The sequence below is a fragment of the Macrobrachium nipponense genome, chromosome 10, assembly GCF_015104395.2.
Source record: "Macrobrachium nipponense isolate FS-2020 chromosome 10, ASM1510439v2, whole genome shotgun sequence".
NCBI lineage: Eukaryota > Metazoa > Arthropoda > Malacostraca > Decapoda > Palaemonidae > Macrobrachium > Macrobrachium nipponense.
In genome coordinates, this window is record NC_087204.1 from 79,257,641 (window position 1) to 79,274,434 (window position 16,794).

At 35.2% G+C, this 16,794-nt stretch overlaps 1 protein-coding gene across 1 annotated transcript in view; it reads left to right on the top strand.

Moving 5' to 3' along the window:
• The window catches only part of LOC135223718 (agrin-like), a gene marked incomplete in the record, with an annotated part of 559,093 nt that overhangs the window by 512,132 nt on the left and 30,167 nt on the right, over positions 1-16,794 (top strand). Inside the window, 9 exon segments of the mRNA XM_064262461.1 lie at positions 1,311-1,386; positions 3,291-3,551; positions 5,129-5,296; positions 6,250-6,375; positions 8,296-8,433; positions 9,510-9,653; positions 11,432-11,547; positions 15,054-15,183; positions 16,052-16,362. Coding sequence (XP_064118531.1) covers positions 1,311-1,386; positions 3,291-3,551; positions 5,129-5,296; positions 6,250-6,375; positions 8,296-8,433; positions 9,510-9,653; positions 11,432-11,547; positions 15,054-15,183; positions 16,052-16,362 — 1,470 coding nt within the window.

The following is a 16,794-nucleotide window of genomic DNA, read 5'->3' on the forward strand; positions in this document are numbered from 1 at the left end:
TCTCTCTCTCTCATACAATACACAGACGAGAGTATTTTTTTTTATTTTGATCAGAATGCTTCATTTTTCAAATGACATTTCTCTCTCACTCTCTTTTTTTCTGATATACACAATAACGCTTGTGACACTTAATTACACGATACTGTTGGAAGAACAAAAAAGTGGGTCTAGTACTGAAGACAAACATAAAAAATTCAGAATGGATGTGAAGTTTTAAAAAGGAGCGAAAAAGTATGTTAATAATAAGCAAAAAGCGAATATAAAAAAGATATGCAAAATTTATATAGTTAATTATTAATGATATTAAGCGAAGAACAAAGTGAAAAATAACGACGATATGCAATATCATCTATCTAAATTGAAATAAAAGCAAAAATAAGCAGCATCAATTCACACACATACACACACACATATATATACTATATATTGTCCTGTATAATATATATATATACATATATATGTATATATATATATATATATATATATATATATATATATATATATATATATATATGTGTGTGTGTGTGTGTGTGTGTGTGTGTGTATTGATGCTCCTTATTTTTGCTTTTATTTCAATTCAAATAGATGATATTGCATATCTTCGTTATTTTTCTCTTTGTTCTTCGCTGAATATTATTAATAATTAACTATATAAATTTTGCATATCTTTTTTTATGTTCGCTTTTTGCTTATCATGAACATATTTGTTCACTCCTTTGTAGATTTTCACTACCTTTCTCAATTTTTCTGTTTGTCTTCAGTACTATACCCCTTTTCTTTTTTAACAGTGTCCTTAAAGTGTGTCACAAGCGTCATTCTGTATATCAGAAAAAAACGAATGAATAATGAAACCGGTTGACCATTATTTCGGTAACTTTTAGTTTATTAAATATTTCCGAGGAAAGGTGCATAACGCACCTTATCTGCCGCTTGAGTGTCCCCTGAGAATAATTTCGTAATAGTAAGTCATTCAAGTACAATACACAACAGGTTGATATTTTTCCAGTGGCCATATAGCGTTTGATCGATCATCTGTTCGAGGTGACTATTTTCTTTTATTTATTTCTTGAAGCGAACACATTTCAGAATATTGAAAATTTAGAAGAAACTGGTACATTTAATTTTAACCTTGCATACCCTAACTTCACCTTACCAAAGTCAATTCTTTGGGGATGGTTGGGTTGGGTATCTAAATCGTCGTATCCTTCTGCCCGAGAATTTTATTCGACAAAGACCATTTTTCATACTACGTTCCCTGATAGTGTGTGTTTGGCTAATGTGAAATTCTTCTTCTCCTTCTTCTTCTTCAGGTAGCTTGTGAGAAAAATGAGGACGTGAGCTATCTCTTCTTTGGAGAATGCGATGAGATCGGGGGCATTGTAACAGGTATATAGTTATCTGCAACCGCCTATGACTTGTAAAGGGGTACTTCCCTAAATGGCTTCCATTTCACTCCCGTGCAGTATCATAAGGTCCATTGATTATGATACTAAAGATTAACTGTCAAGCAGAAGCCTGCAATTAAATGGATAGCTCCATTATCATTCTTAAGTAAATTATTCTTTATTCACATATTATTCAGAGTCAGGTTCAAGGGAGTACAGACCAAGGGCATATCAACTTATACCAGGTGGAGAACCTTTTTAAATGACCAGTGGAAAGAAGAAAATAGAATGATATTTCTCATACAGGTAAAATAAATATGTGAGCCTTTAACTTTAGGATAAAGAAAATAATTATATTACTGGTCCCTATGTTCTGAAGTTTTGCGTGACATTAGTTACAGATTTTGGGGGTGATAAAAAGCTCCCTTAAAATGTATGCATCTATATAGTAACATTTTTTCGTAAATTATAGTTTCTTATAAAAAAAGCTCAACTTTAAAAATATCTAGCAAATTTTAAGTAACGTTATCTTTCCAAAAGTAACGAAATTAATTGCATTGATGACGATGATGTTAATAATAAAATAAAAACGACTAAGTCTTACAGAACTGCACACTGACTGGAAAAGATATTTAGCCCCTGACACATCATGTTCATTACAGAATTTTGGTTAAATTCACCAACCTTATCAGCTGATATATTTCTGAGTAACCGTAATCCATTGAATAAGATGTAACTGTATTCCGTGAATAACTCGTTTTTGGAGCCAACCAACAGAGAACTGAGATATTTCCCTGAAAAGGCAAATAAGGTCCGAAAGATATTTGGCACCTACCAGTTTCTAAAATGATCAAGAATGTTCTCACATATTAATACAATCGGGGAAATTTAAACTTCATATTATAAATCAGACAGCTATGTCCACATGTAATCTTATAAATCAGACAGCTGTGTTAACATGTACTCTTATAAATCAGACAACCTGTTCACGTGTAATCTTGTAATTCAGACAGCTGTGTTGATCAGACAACTATGTTCGCGTGTAGTCTTATAAATCAGACAGCTGTTTTCATGTGTCATCTTATGAGTCAGACAACAGCTTCCACAAATAATTTTATAAATCAGGCAACTATTTCCACGTACATATACTCTTAAAATCAGACAGCTGACAGCTGTGTTCACGCGTAGTCTTATAGATCACATAACTATTTTCACATATAATCTTAAAATCAGACAGCTGTGTTCACGTGTAGTCTTATAGATCAGACAACTATTTTCACGTGTAATCTTGCCAATCAGATAGCTGTGTTCACGTGTAATCTTATAAATCAGACAACTGTTTTCACGTGTCATCTTGTAAATCAGACAGCTATGTTCCACATATAATCTTATGAATCAGACAACGGCTTCCACATATATTCTTATCAATCAGGCAACTATTTCCATGTGTAATCTTTAAATCAGACAGCTGTGTTAACATGTAATCTTATAAATCAGACAACTGTGTTCGCGTTTAATCTTATAAATCAGACAGCTGTGTTCACATGTAATCTTATAAATCAGACAGCTGTGTTCGCGTGTAATCTTATAAATCAGACAGCTGTGTTCACGTGTAACCTTATAAATCAGACAACTGTGTTCATGTGTAAACTTATAAATCAGACAGCTATGTCCACATGTAATCTTATGAATCAGACGACGGCTTCCACATATAATCTGATAAATCAGGCAACTATTTCCACATGTAATATTATAAATCAGACAGCTGTGTCTACACGTAATCTGATAAATCAAACAGTTATTTCCACGTGTCATCTTATAAATCAGACAGCTATGTCCACGTGTAATCTTATAAATCAGAGAGTCACATCTACGTGTTAATTAGGCATGACCATCTTCGCACAGACGTCATCTACCCAACACCTCTGCCTCCCACGAATCCGGAGGATCCGTGCCACGCCCACAAGTGCATAGCCGGGGCCAAGTGCGTCTCGGAGCAAGACGGGCACTCACGCTGCGTCTGTGATTTCTACTGCAGCCCGCCGCCCCGCTACGAGCCAGTCTGTGGCAGCGACCTCGAGTTCTACGAGTCGGAATGCCTTATGAGACTGCACGCGTGCAATATCCAGGTGGAGCTCTTCGTCGTCCCCGTGGAGGACTGTGCAGGTGAGAAGATTTTATTCATAATTCTACTGGTTGCTTTTACCAGCCGTAGATGTATTTTTACTGGCCCTATTGACTGCTCGATATTGTAAAACTTGTGTGGAAACTCAGAAGTAGAGAGGTTGTTTTAGCTACTTGTTTTTTTATGGATATAGTGTGTGTGTGTGTGTATATATATATATATATATATATATATATATATATATATATATATATATATCGTATGAAGTGCCGTTGCAAGATAAAACTGAATATCATGCAGAGGAAATACACAAGTTTGCTAAGGGGAGTTATTTGTTTCTCGGTGGTGGAAGTTGTTTAGCGTAAATGATTTAGCGTTGAGATCAGATGAAACATGTTCATTATTATTATTTTTATTACCAACGTCAGAGTTAAATTCTCGAATCCGGCGGTCGGATAATATTATCGAAAACAAAATCGAGTGACCTTTTGTTTGTTCTTACCCGAGTTGTGTACAATGCCGTGGTCCTGTCAGGTGTGACGCCAGGTAATCCTTCATCCAATTCATAAACTATTTTAGTAAACACTTCCAAGAACTGAGTGAACACAAAGGTGTTATAATTTACAGCGATGATGATAAGTATCTCAGTCATTTTGCAAAACGCTAACGAAGGTGCTGTAAGTTACAGCGATGAGAAGGAACTCATACGTAATAAAATAACCCGTTCATTGATGAACTTGTTAAAAAATTCCATGAAATCCACTGCAGAGCATAGTGCTTGTCTATCATAATTACCTATTTGTGGCACTTGCGAATAAATGACATGAGCTTGCGATTAAATAGAGAAAAAGAAGTTAAGGCAGATGTGTGAAAAAAAAAATTAATATATAAAAATGTATTTATATATACAAGCGAATAGTGAAGAGGTGTAAGAAATGTTAAGGTGTGAGTGCAGGACACCTTACAGCAATAATAAATCCTCTTTTAAACCATGAGAACCATCATGAATAACTCTGCTTTAACACCAGACCACAGCTTTGCGGTAAAAGAAACTAAAGGAGAAACACCAAAAAGAATTATTTGGAACTTCCATGTTTTATTGGCACACATTAAGTAAAGTTCGGGATGTAGTTACAGAATATTTAACGACAGAAAATTTGGTATAATAAAGAAAGGCATCTCATGGTTCCGTAAGCGTAAATGTTTATATTTCTTGTCAACTTTTTTCATCAGTCCATCATACCAATGGTTTCAAGAATGTGAAATTATGTACCTTCTCCTGTATTAGGTAATTGATATATATCTATATATATATATATATATATATATATATATAGATATATATCGTATATATACATATATATATATATATATATATATATATATACGTATACCGTATATATACATAGAGATATGTATATATATATATATGTATTTGTTAGTTTGTTTGTCGGTTTAGGAAGTTCATTGCCACACTATTTCTTAGTGACTTAATTTTGATTATTGGGATTAAAAACTCATGTTTTTTTCGTGCCGGGTTCATTGAGATATTTTGAAATAAAAAAAAAAAAAAAACTCATATTTTTCTTTTCCCTCTTCTCTCTCTCTCTTGCTACAGTGGCACAGCGATCTAGAGCCTGCAACGGGACCTCGCCGTTGATCAATCCTTCGACGGGCGAAGACCTATTCTGCGGGGAAGGGGGTACGATCTGTCCGCCAGGGACCTACTGTCACAAGAACCACGACTTCGCAAAGTGCTGTCGAGATAACTCCGTGAGGATAGCTGGTAAGTTGGTGTGATAGGAAATGTTAGCAGACTAAACCTTTTAGTAAGTAAGTTGTGTGACTTGATTTTGACAAAGATATTTGGGTATCCTGAATCTCTAAATCTACTTCATTTTGCCAGTGATGTTATCATTTTTAAAGCTGATCGTAATGTTGTCCCTTCATTTTGACAGAGGTTTCAGTCACCCAAAATTGCAAAGGGACTATTTGTTAACTTGAATCGTGCCAGATTTTAAAATCAGTCTGTCAACTGGAAGCATTATAAGATCTATCCAAGCGTTGTATGGATTCCATCTTCAGCGCATGACTACTTTTTTCAAATATTTTTTTATATAGATGACAAAGTGTTTTGTTTATCTGTGCATTGACCTAAAAAGTCGTTGTCTGTCTGGCATTTATTTCCCTTCAATGGAAGCTGTATACTTCGTATCTTATCTCTTTCCCTTTGCCGCCTTGTAGAAAAAAAATCTTGCATTTTCAGTATTTAAAGCCAGTTATACACTCAGGTATCGATAAAAGAAATATATGAAGCACTTCATCGGAATATATCTTGAAAGTTTAAAAATATATCTTCTATATTCAGCATGTATATTCAAGGTATATCATATTGTTGGATATGAAAATATTGTATACAGTGACATATAGCATATTTCATGCATGACAGGAAGTGAAGAAAAGTCCTGAATCCTCTGCCTAGATAAATCCATTTGTAAATCAAACGTGTGACGCACTCCAAGTTTCTAGGTTCGACCTAGAAACAGGGATCAAAATCTTATCCTTAAGACCTTTAACTTGGAAGTGAGAGCTCCAGATTTGAGTTGCAAGTTTAGGGGAGTTTTAAGTGAATTTTAAGATTTGACTTTTAGCTTGAAATGAGTTTAAAAGTTGAGCTCCACAGCTGAGCGTTGATTTCTAAGGGAGACCTCCAAAGTCGTTCTGTCATTTTCTCTCCAGTCATTGAGGCGCCCGTACCAGACGACTGCGAACAGAGTGAATTTGGATGCTGTGCTGATGGCATCAACTTCGCCCGGGGACCAGACAGCGAAGGATGCCCAGAGGGCTGTCGGTGCCACAGACTGGGTAAGAACTTTCAACTTTAACAATCGCATCTCTAGTGGGTGGGTAGAGTCAAGTGGTCCACACAAGACCTTTTACTCCCTGCCCCACCTTATCACACTTCGGGCAAGGGTCCATGTTGCCATAAGACTAGCTTAATCTAAACCAACCAACTGAACTCTGACTATAGTAGATTCACATCAGCCGTGCATTTGATGTCTAGGCCAGTCCCTGACGACGCTCCTGTTTGGCTGTTGATAAGACAATCACAGGTCTTGAAACTCTCAGTCTCTCTCAAGAGTTCACACAGGCAGGATGTATGTTCCATCTCTCCTGAGGGATACTTCTTTCAGGAGAGGTGGAACATAAATCCTGCCTATGTGAACTCTCGAGAGAGACTGAAAGTTTCCAGCCCTGTGATTGTCTTATCAACAGCTAATCTGGAGCGTCGTTAGGGACTGGCTTAGATGTCAAATGCACGGTTGATGTGACTCTACTATAGTTAAGGAGAGCAGAGATAGACAGAAGGAGAGTTGTGTCAGTCCATCAGATGATGGTAAAGCAAAAAAAAAGAAAAAAAAAAGACATTATGTTTAAAGGAAGCGAAAGGAATTTAATCGTATTTCCAATATTTCTCAGGACGGTTGTTTCTTCCACGAGAGCTCTAAACATTGTATTACTGTCAGTGAAAGATTTTTCACAATGCAGTGGGACGTGAAACAAGTTTCATATTGGAGTGATACTCTTATGCCAACTATTTATTTTATAGCCTTTCATCATTATTTTCAGAGTTTTAAATAATCTAAAGTTATCGATTAATGAAAATGAGAAAACGAGAAGATAAATATTAGTTAATATGTAATTGTTTAGACTATTAGGTTATTATTGAAATCTGGACGAGGACTAACGACCTTATCCAAACATCTCAGAAATCAGTTACGTAGTGAGAGACAGTCTGATATTGTTGAAGTTTCCAGTATAATGTATGCTTAGTTCTGTGTGGGTCTTGAGAGAGAGAGAGAGAGAGAGAGAGAGAGAGAGAGAGAGAGAGAGAGACTCAATTTCGATTACATATCGAGAGACAAATCAGGCATTAGATTCAGTAAGATTCCTTTCAATTCTTGGTATCTCCAAAATTCGCTCCTTTTAAATTTAGTTATGATTAGCAAATCTTTATTCTAGAATAGTATTTTTTCTAGGCTATATTGTTTATCTATTATCTGAATCATTCGTATATGTTATCCCGTTATTTATGGTAAAATCACCTTTCATAAGTTTTGGCTTTTGTTTCTCGTATGCATCTATGAATATTTTTCCCAAGAAATTGTACAAGATATTTTTACATTTTACGAGTATCTTTTCTTCAGGTTATATCTTATCTTTTCTTTATCATTTGCTTTCTTTCTAGGTATATCCTTTATTCGTGGCATCATTATCTCTGCTTCAAGTTATTTATTTTATATTTGATAGCAACATGTCTTCCAAATTATTTGTTTTTTCTTCGCCCATGGTTACTGGGTCCTTTTTTAAGTTACGTGTTGTACCTTTATTATCAGCATCTGCTTTGTTGATTATATCTTTGCTTATGCTATCAACAGCTTTTTTCCACCTTATACACACACACACACACACACGCAAACGCACACACACACACACACACACATTATATATATATATATATAATAGACTATATAATATAATATAATAATATATATATATAATAATATATTATTATTATATTAATAATAATAATATATACAATATATATTATCATATATATATATATATATATATGTGTGTGTGTGTGTGTGTGTGTGTGTGTGCATGCGAGTGACCAGGATCTTTTTACTAACTGATTTTTTTTTTGGGGGGTGGGGGGTTGTGGCTGCTGTTATCAACATCATCTTCCAAATTTTCATCATTTATGGATGTCCCATCTCCCAGGAGCTTTAAGTGAATCCTGCGAGGCAGTCAGTGGAAGGTGCGAATGCCGGCCAGGTGTGGGAGGCAATAATTGCGACAGGTGTCTTCCGGGATATTACGGTCTCCATCGGATTTCGGAAGGATCCATCGGCTGCACGCGTAAGTTAAACGTGTATCCCAGAGAAATTTGTTCCTTGATTTTTTAATTGCTTTAATTTAATTTTCTACGATTGTACGTTACTATTAGGATATCTCTAGTACTCTGTAAAAATATAACTTTCGTAGCGTCCAGCGCGTGAAAGATTTCTTTGTCGTGGCCTGGTAAATTACAGGTCAATCATACATCTGATTTCTTAACGATAAGTTGCCAAGCCGTGATACAGAAACCTTCATATACGCATGACGCGATTATATTTCATAGTATTACATTATCTATCTCAACAATCACTTCATATACCCAAACTTTGCCTTATATGAGACACTCCCTTTCACTTCCATATCTTGTGAAACTCAGCTCTTCTCTCTCTTTACAATCAGAAGATGCATCTACCCCCAAATACCTAAGTGACTCAGCCGTTTATATTTTTCTATAAACGGCTTACATTTAAGCACATATCCCTTCTTGTACACTTCTCACTTCTCTTGATAACCCTTTAAGTGTGTGTGTGAGTGTGTGCGTGTATGTATATATGTGTATAGTATAATGTATAAGTTCTAATGGCGTATCCTTTGTAATTTGATACGGATGGACTCACTCTTGTATCTGTGGTATTCCTGTTTGCAGCAAGCTGACTGTGTTAATTCTAGAAACGTTGGACTCAACACTTTGACCATTATTTGGAAGCAGAACCCATTTCACATATAAGCCCAACTTCCAGGCTTTTGGAGACCTCCAGTCACGGCGCTAAATATTTTCTCATAATCTTCTTGCTATTGAAGTTAGTTCTTAAAACGTGACGTTTTAAGTAACTGATAAAAAATTCCAGATGACGGTTGGGTTACTGGCTGTTTTTTTTTCCGAAGCAGTAATGCCTTCTGCATTTCAAAGAATATTAAATAACAGGAGAAAAATGGCAGTTCTCTTCATGGTTCCGACCATTATGGTACCCTTAATGTTACTGAATCGCTTAAGAGTGTAAAGCATTGAGAGGAAAGCAGCACTATTTTTTTTCGATAATTCGAACTCCATACAAGTTAGCCAGTTTAACTCTAACGTGATATTTTGTCCTTTCCAGCTTGCGGGTGTTCAAGGTTCGGCTCATTACGTAGTGACTGCAAGCAGATGACAGGGGAGTGCGTATGCAAGCCGGGCGTCTCTGGTCACAGATGCACGGAATGCCCCCCGGGCAAAGTCTTGAGACCTGAGGGCTGTGTTTATGGTAAGCTTCGTCTTCGTCTTCTTCTTCTTCTTCTTAATATAATGAATAAGAATTTGTATATGGTAAGGGAGCTTCTTATTATGTTTTTTTAAAGAAAATAAAGAAAGTCCATTAGCAGAGATCTGTAACTTAAGCACGATTGTCTGCATCTGGCTTTTTTTTTATTGTAATGTTTGCGTTTTAATCTTACGCTGCATCTTTTGTTCTGCTGTAATAAAAGGAGTGACCATTCAAACTGATAGAGAGAGCATGTAATTAAATATGAGAAGTATTACTATTTGATTTGATAGAAATATAAAATCCAAAAGATATTCATCAAAATTTACAAATATTAACTAAAAAATGTATGTATATATATTCACAAAAACGTACCTGTTATTTATTAGTTACTCTATGCGCCTGTCCAAAAGCTACTTCATTCTTCTTTTTTTTTATTGATTTTAATGAAATTTTATGGAGAAGTTGATTTCGCTTCGTTGTGCACTACTTGAAATAAATTCTCCACTCTCTTGATAGCTGAACGATTAAGATCATTGCCACCTACATATCAATCCAGAAAGGCAAAATTTCGAAGCAAGTGCCAATTAGTTGATGAGATTTTGCAGTTAATCATTTCATTTTTTTAATTCTTTTTTTTTCGCTATGGCTGAGGTATGATGTCCTCCTCTTAGAGTTTCGAAGTCCTTTACTGATTGATTATATGCGTGGGCTGATTATGCGAGGGGGCGCGAAGCTCCGGGATGCTATTGTAAACAGTGAATTTCATTGGCTTAGGAATTATGATAATGGAATAATAGATGACCTCCTGTGAGTGGAATAACGTTATCATTTTGTGGCCATCAAAGCATCTCTCTCTCTCTCTCTCTCTCTCTCTCTCTTCTCTCTCTCTCTCCTGTGTATTTTTATTTTCTTTTGCCCTTTCATTATTTTTATTTTTTGGGTGTTTGGGGTGCCGTTGTGTATTTAATAGATTATATTTTTTGCATTTTTTAAGACCGCTGCATTTTTTATCATTCTTTTTTTTTATTTCCTATATTATGCGTGTCTTAAGCTCTTATAATGAGTAGCGTTGCCGTGAAAAAAAAAAAAATTGTATCTTATGATAATATTTAATATTTCTCTTGATACTAATGATCCCTGGATTCTTCCATGTATCTGTGTGTATTTTAGGAATTCAGACTTTCATTATTTGTTCAAGTCAGGTGCCTAATTAGGAATACTCTTCGGCAAGCAAACGCGAGCATGTCGCAAATGGCACATTATATAGGTCAGTTCCAAGGAAAAAATGATTTAGTTTTATTTTCTAAAAAAAGAACAAATACATGCAAAACACAGAATATTTTTATTATAGATTTTATTTGCATCATGAATGATAAAAAAAAATGGAAAATAGATGCGCAAAAAGCCAGTAAAGTGGACATAGAGATTTATCCAAATACAAGTGAACATAAATGAATAGATGAGTAACTGTTCATGAAAAAAATTACAGTGGTGTAAATGTTGACTTAGCACAGATATTTATGTAACGGTTCGAAAATAAAAGCTCCCAGACATGGGGCTCTACAGTCGTACAATGTTCGGGTCTACGGGCTGCACTTTTGCAGAAACTTGTGCTAGCATAAGACAAGTGCAGAAACTTATATTAGCATGAAACAAGTGCAGAAACATACAATAGCATAAGACCAGCAACAATTCACGACAAAAAGAAGGAAATAAAAGAAGACGTCTTTTTTAATTTTCTGACGTACTATTTACCGTTTCTCTTGCTCTGCCCACAGACGACTCGTTGGTGCCTCAGGCGACGACGTGCGATCTTCTTCATTGCCATTTCGGTGGGATTTGCCAAGAAGAGTCTGGCATTGCTTCGTGCACCTGTATCAGTCATTGTCTTCCCGTGAGTTTTTTTTCTCGCTTGATGTCTTTTTTTGTTTTTTTTCACAGCGACCTAAGTCTGTCGTATTCTGATTTCCCTGAAAAATGGTGTCTTTCAGTCTGTCTTCATACACACACACACACATATATATATATATATATATATATATATATATATATATATATATATATATATATATATATATATATATATATATATATATATATATATATATATATTTATATATATGCTTGAAGGTGAGTGAAAAACTGGGGACTTTAAACAAGTACTTTCGTAGTATATTCTACATTTTCAAGTTCACACTGAATATAACAGAAAGGATGGGTTACAGTGTGTTGATTGTTCTTAAAGCAAAAGAGACAAGGAGAAAGGATTAAGGGACAATCGAGGATGGAGATTTAAATTCCTTGTTATCGTAACTTCAATAGAAACGGATTTCCTTAGGTAAAAAATATTTAGTGTACTTACCATAAAATAAAACGTGATAGCATCCTTTCCCTTCAAAGAAATAATGATGAGATTCTCTTCCATAAGGCAGAAGTATGGTTTATCTTATTCTCCTTAAAGCAAAAATAGAGTGAGGTATATATACTTGTACGGTTCTCAGAACGGACACACAGAACAATATTTCATATGAGAAAAATCACCAAAGTGGTGATGTTATGATTTTATGATGAAAAAAATATGTAAAAGGTTTATATGCTGTTCCTTGGAGGAAGGAAATCTCTTTTCTGTCTAGTTAAGGAAGAATACTAAGTATTATTTACACAGGAAAATTGGATTTTTAATCCTCTTCTTTATGATGAAATGAGTGATATTTTCCTCAGGAGTAAAATTCGTGTTCTTTTCCGTGTAGAAGAAAAGATTTTGCACATATTTACTTAAATAAAGATATGATAATGTCGATATTTTTCCTTGTGGCGATAAGATTTTTGAACTTCCCTTGAAATTAAGTATGGGTTCGTACACATTGGTTTTTTACAGAAAATAAAGGTCAATACTTTCTCTCAAAGTAAAAGGAAACATTTTGTATTGTTATATCCTACGGTGTTAGGATATAAAGGTAGAATGTTTATACGCTTTGATTAAAATAATAGTTCTATTTATTTTCATGTTGACCAAAAATATAATTTCCCCTGATTCAGTTGATTAATCTTAATTATTGCATTCCAGTTTTAATGAATAATTAATCTCGGAAACGATTTCAAGGGAAAATACGGTTTCATATACTTTAACCCCCACCCCTCAAAAAAAAATTTTTCGGCTATTGAAATTGGGAAAGTGTGTGAGAGGTTATAGAAAAATGAAAGAGAGAGAGAGAGATTTTATTATGAAAAGAGAGAAAGCTTGGAAACTTACAACCTTCCTGGAAAGAGCAGCAGCAACCAGTGATCATGTAGCATATGATCGACCCAAAGTCTGCCGTAATTGGGAAAAATTTTCAGTGATGTAAAGCGGGATTATAGTCGTCCTCCGCTGTTATAGCTATTATGTGCTACTTGACAAACTTCAGCTCATTATACAGTATTAGCGTATTAGAAAAGGTCATGCTTGAACTAGGAGCAATACTCTGGCTGGTTTCTACCGGTCCTCGTCCGTCTGTAATGTTACAGGGGCTGAATGAAAACGAAATGACTCTACCTGCTCTCAAAATAAGGGATGAAAAATGACCTTTTCCTCAGTTTTTGAGTCTTTGTCTCAGCCTGAAAATTGATTGGGTGAGTAATCTTTTGATCACATGCTTTCGAAGTTAAGGATTATTGGTATAAAATTAATCAGTTTGCCTCTGCATTTTTAGATCATTGAAGGACAACCTTTATCATTTGATTTCATGCGCGTAGAATTTCAGGTGCTTCAGACACACAAACACACTGTATGTATGTATGTATGTGTATATATATATATATATATATATATATATATATATATATATATATATATATATATATATATATGCAGAAGCCAGGTACTATGTAGTACCTCTAAGTTTAAAATATATATTTCTTGTACAGGGCTAAAGCTTTCGACCATCAACTGTGGTCTAGTTCAAAAAAATGTGATGGTCGAAAGCTTTAATCCTACAGAAGGATTTTACTTCATTGTGGATTGTATCCCCATATATGATATATATATATATATATATATATATATATATATATATATATATATATATTATGTATCTATGAATGTATGTACGTGTTTATATATACATGTTTAAATATGTGTATATGCACACACATGTATATATAGTATATATACATATTTACACATACATAATATACATACATATACTATGTTAATAACAGGTTCTCATTTAAACTGAATGATATATATCTAACGGAGATATTTATTCTGGAAAAGATACAGTCTTCTAGGACTAACAGTCCTCATCGTCTGGTATCCGCCTGGCAGATGATTAGGACTATTAGTCCTAGAAAGCTTTTAACAATTCCTGAATAAATATCTCTGCTAGATACCATCCAGTTTAAATGAGGTCCTGTTATTAATTGTATTATTGCACAGAACGAATATCTCACTTAATGACGAAAGTGCTCCGTTAGAATTTTTGCCGATTATTTATCCTGTGGTATTCGCTCATATATATATATATATATATATATATATTATATATATATATATATATATATATATATATATATATATATATATGATGATGTGTGTGTGTGTGTAATAAACGAATACCACAGGAAAAAATTGGCAGAAATATACATATATATATATATATATATATATATATATATATATATATATATAATATAGCCTGCAGAAAAGAGAGGATATCAGATACGATCGAGACTGCAAGTCCTGTCCCGAACGACATTGCGTACCGTCCCAAATCTTGAACTAAGGTGTCTTCATTCTGCATACTAGTGTAGGACATACTGGTGAGAGTAAAAACCCCGGGCTGGAAGACGAACATATTAAAGGGGAATATATTGGCTGCAGACTGTCGTCATTTTACGCTTACAGATAAATCTATATGTTTTTATTTAGTGGGACTTTATTGATGCTAAAATAATCCCTTCGCGTTTCGTTGATGGCAAGATATCCCGCCTACCATAGAAATTGATGTCAAAGACAGATATTGTAGGGGAAATAGATGAATTATTAGCGAATGACATAACATTGTATGGTCAGGTTTAGATGAATTAATAGCTAATCACAGAGAACTTTCATGGTCAGGTTTTGGTGAATTATTAGCTAATAACAGAAGATTTACATGATCAGTTTTAGATGAATTATTATTAGCTAATAACAGAAGATTTTCGTGGTCAGATTTATATGAATTATTAGCTAATAACAGATGATATTCATAGTCAGGTTTAGATGAATTAGCTAGAAACAGAAGATTCACATGGTCAGGTTTAGATATCCTCAAATGACCGGGCAGTTTAAGATGATTCATATTAGAACCTCAAACGAGCTTTTTAAAGAAATGCTCTCGGGTGACTCAAAAAGACACTGAAAAAGCGACGTCTCCGCAGGTCCGGATGAGCGGTGGCCTAGCAGTATGTGGGTCGAACAGGGTGACCTACTCTTCGGAGTGCGAACTCAACCACCAAGCCTGCGTCCAGCAAGCAGACATCGTTGTGGTTGCCTTCGGATCTTGTTCAGGTGGGATGCTACTCTTCGTGCTTTCGGACCTCATTATGGGTCATCACTGCACGTACTAGACCGCTTAGTTTTGGTTTTAATCTCAGTAAATGTGATTTTTGTGCTGTTCTTGTACATTTGTAGTGCAGTGGGCCTCATTAACTTCCCTTTATGACACCTCTTGAAAGCTTATTTTATGTAATCTTTCTCATTTTTTATTTATTTATCTATGTGCTTATTTTGGTTATTTCTGGGCGGTCTTTTTACCAGAAGATTATTGCAAGACTATTTTCCGTCTAATGTATGTTCCACAAAAATGTATGTTCATTTCGAATCATAGTAATGATTAAAATATTGGAAAAATTTATACCGTATGATAATGACTGGCATATATTACCTTCGTTTATTGTCGTCTTTTTCTTGCTTATCGGCCTTTATTCAAGAAAACTATTAAATATAAATGATAAATACACAAGTAAAGAATGCGCCGAAGTTTTTTGGCACAATCGAGTTTTCTGTACAGCGTATAACGCTGTATGTAACTCTTAGCCACGGCCCATGAAACTTTTAACCACGGCCCTGTAATGGCCTGCTTTGTTGGCACCTAAAGCGGTGCCAGACGGACTCTCATGGCTAACTTTAACCTTAAAAAAAATATACTGAGGCTAGAGGGCTGTAATTTGGTATGTTTGATGATTGGAGGGTAGACGATCAACATACCAATTTGCAGCCCTCTAACCTCAGTAGTTTTTAAGATCTGGGGCGGACGGACAGACAAATAGCCATCTAAAAGTGACCTGCCAAATAAACCAAATGAGGGCTGATTAGAGGAGTTTAAGAATGTAGATCGATATATCCCGCATTTATTTCATTTTTGTTTCATTTGCAGAGTCATGGACAGACGCCCCCGTCCGCCGTTCAACAGCAGAGGATGGGTGGGGAACAGCGGAGTGGGCGTGGGTGGCCAGGGGCCATACAGAGCACCACGCCCTCGCCACCCGGAGGCACCTAGACACCGCCCACTTCACTCGAGCTCACCCAATCCACCTCGTCCATTTCATCAACACGATCATCGAATCACCACCCACTGGAGTCACGCCCATCACGCCCCTCGATTCGGAAGAGGAAAACCTGGTCTCGCCGCCAAGACCCACCTGGCTTTACGCCGTGCCAGCCTTCTCGGGTCACTCTTATCTACAGGTAAGTCTCTCTCTCTCTCTCTCCTCTCCTCTCTTCTCTCTCTCTCTCTATCTCTCCTTCGTTCTCTCTCTACTCTCCTCCCTCTACTCTCTCTCTCTCTCTCTCTCATAGGAGCTCTTATATTTATTGTATGTTTACATACATGAGGGTAGTAAGCATATTCTTAGGGTCTTGCTGAGAACCGGAAGGTTTTATCCTTATGGCAACAACCCCCCAAAAGGTAAAAAAGGAATATGATATATATATATATATATATATATATATATATATATACGTATGTATGTTATTATATATTATATATATATATATCATATACGTATATATATTATAATATTATATATATATATATATTAATTATATATATATATATATATATATATATTCTTATATTCTTCCATATACCTTTTTTCATTCATAGAGGGTGGCACTAGA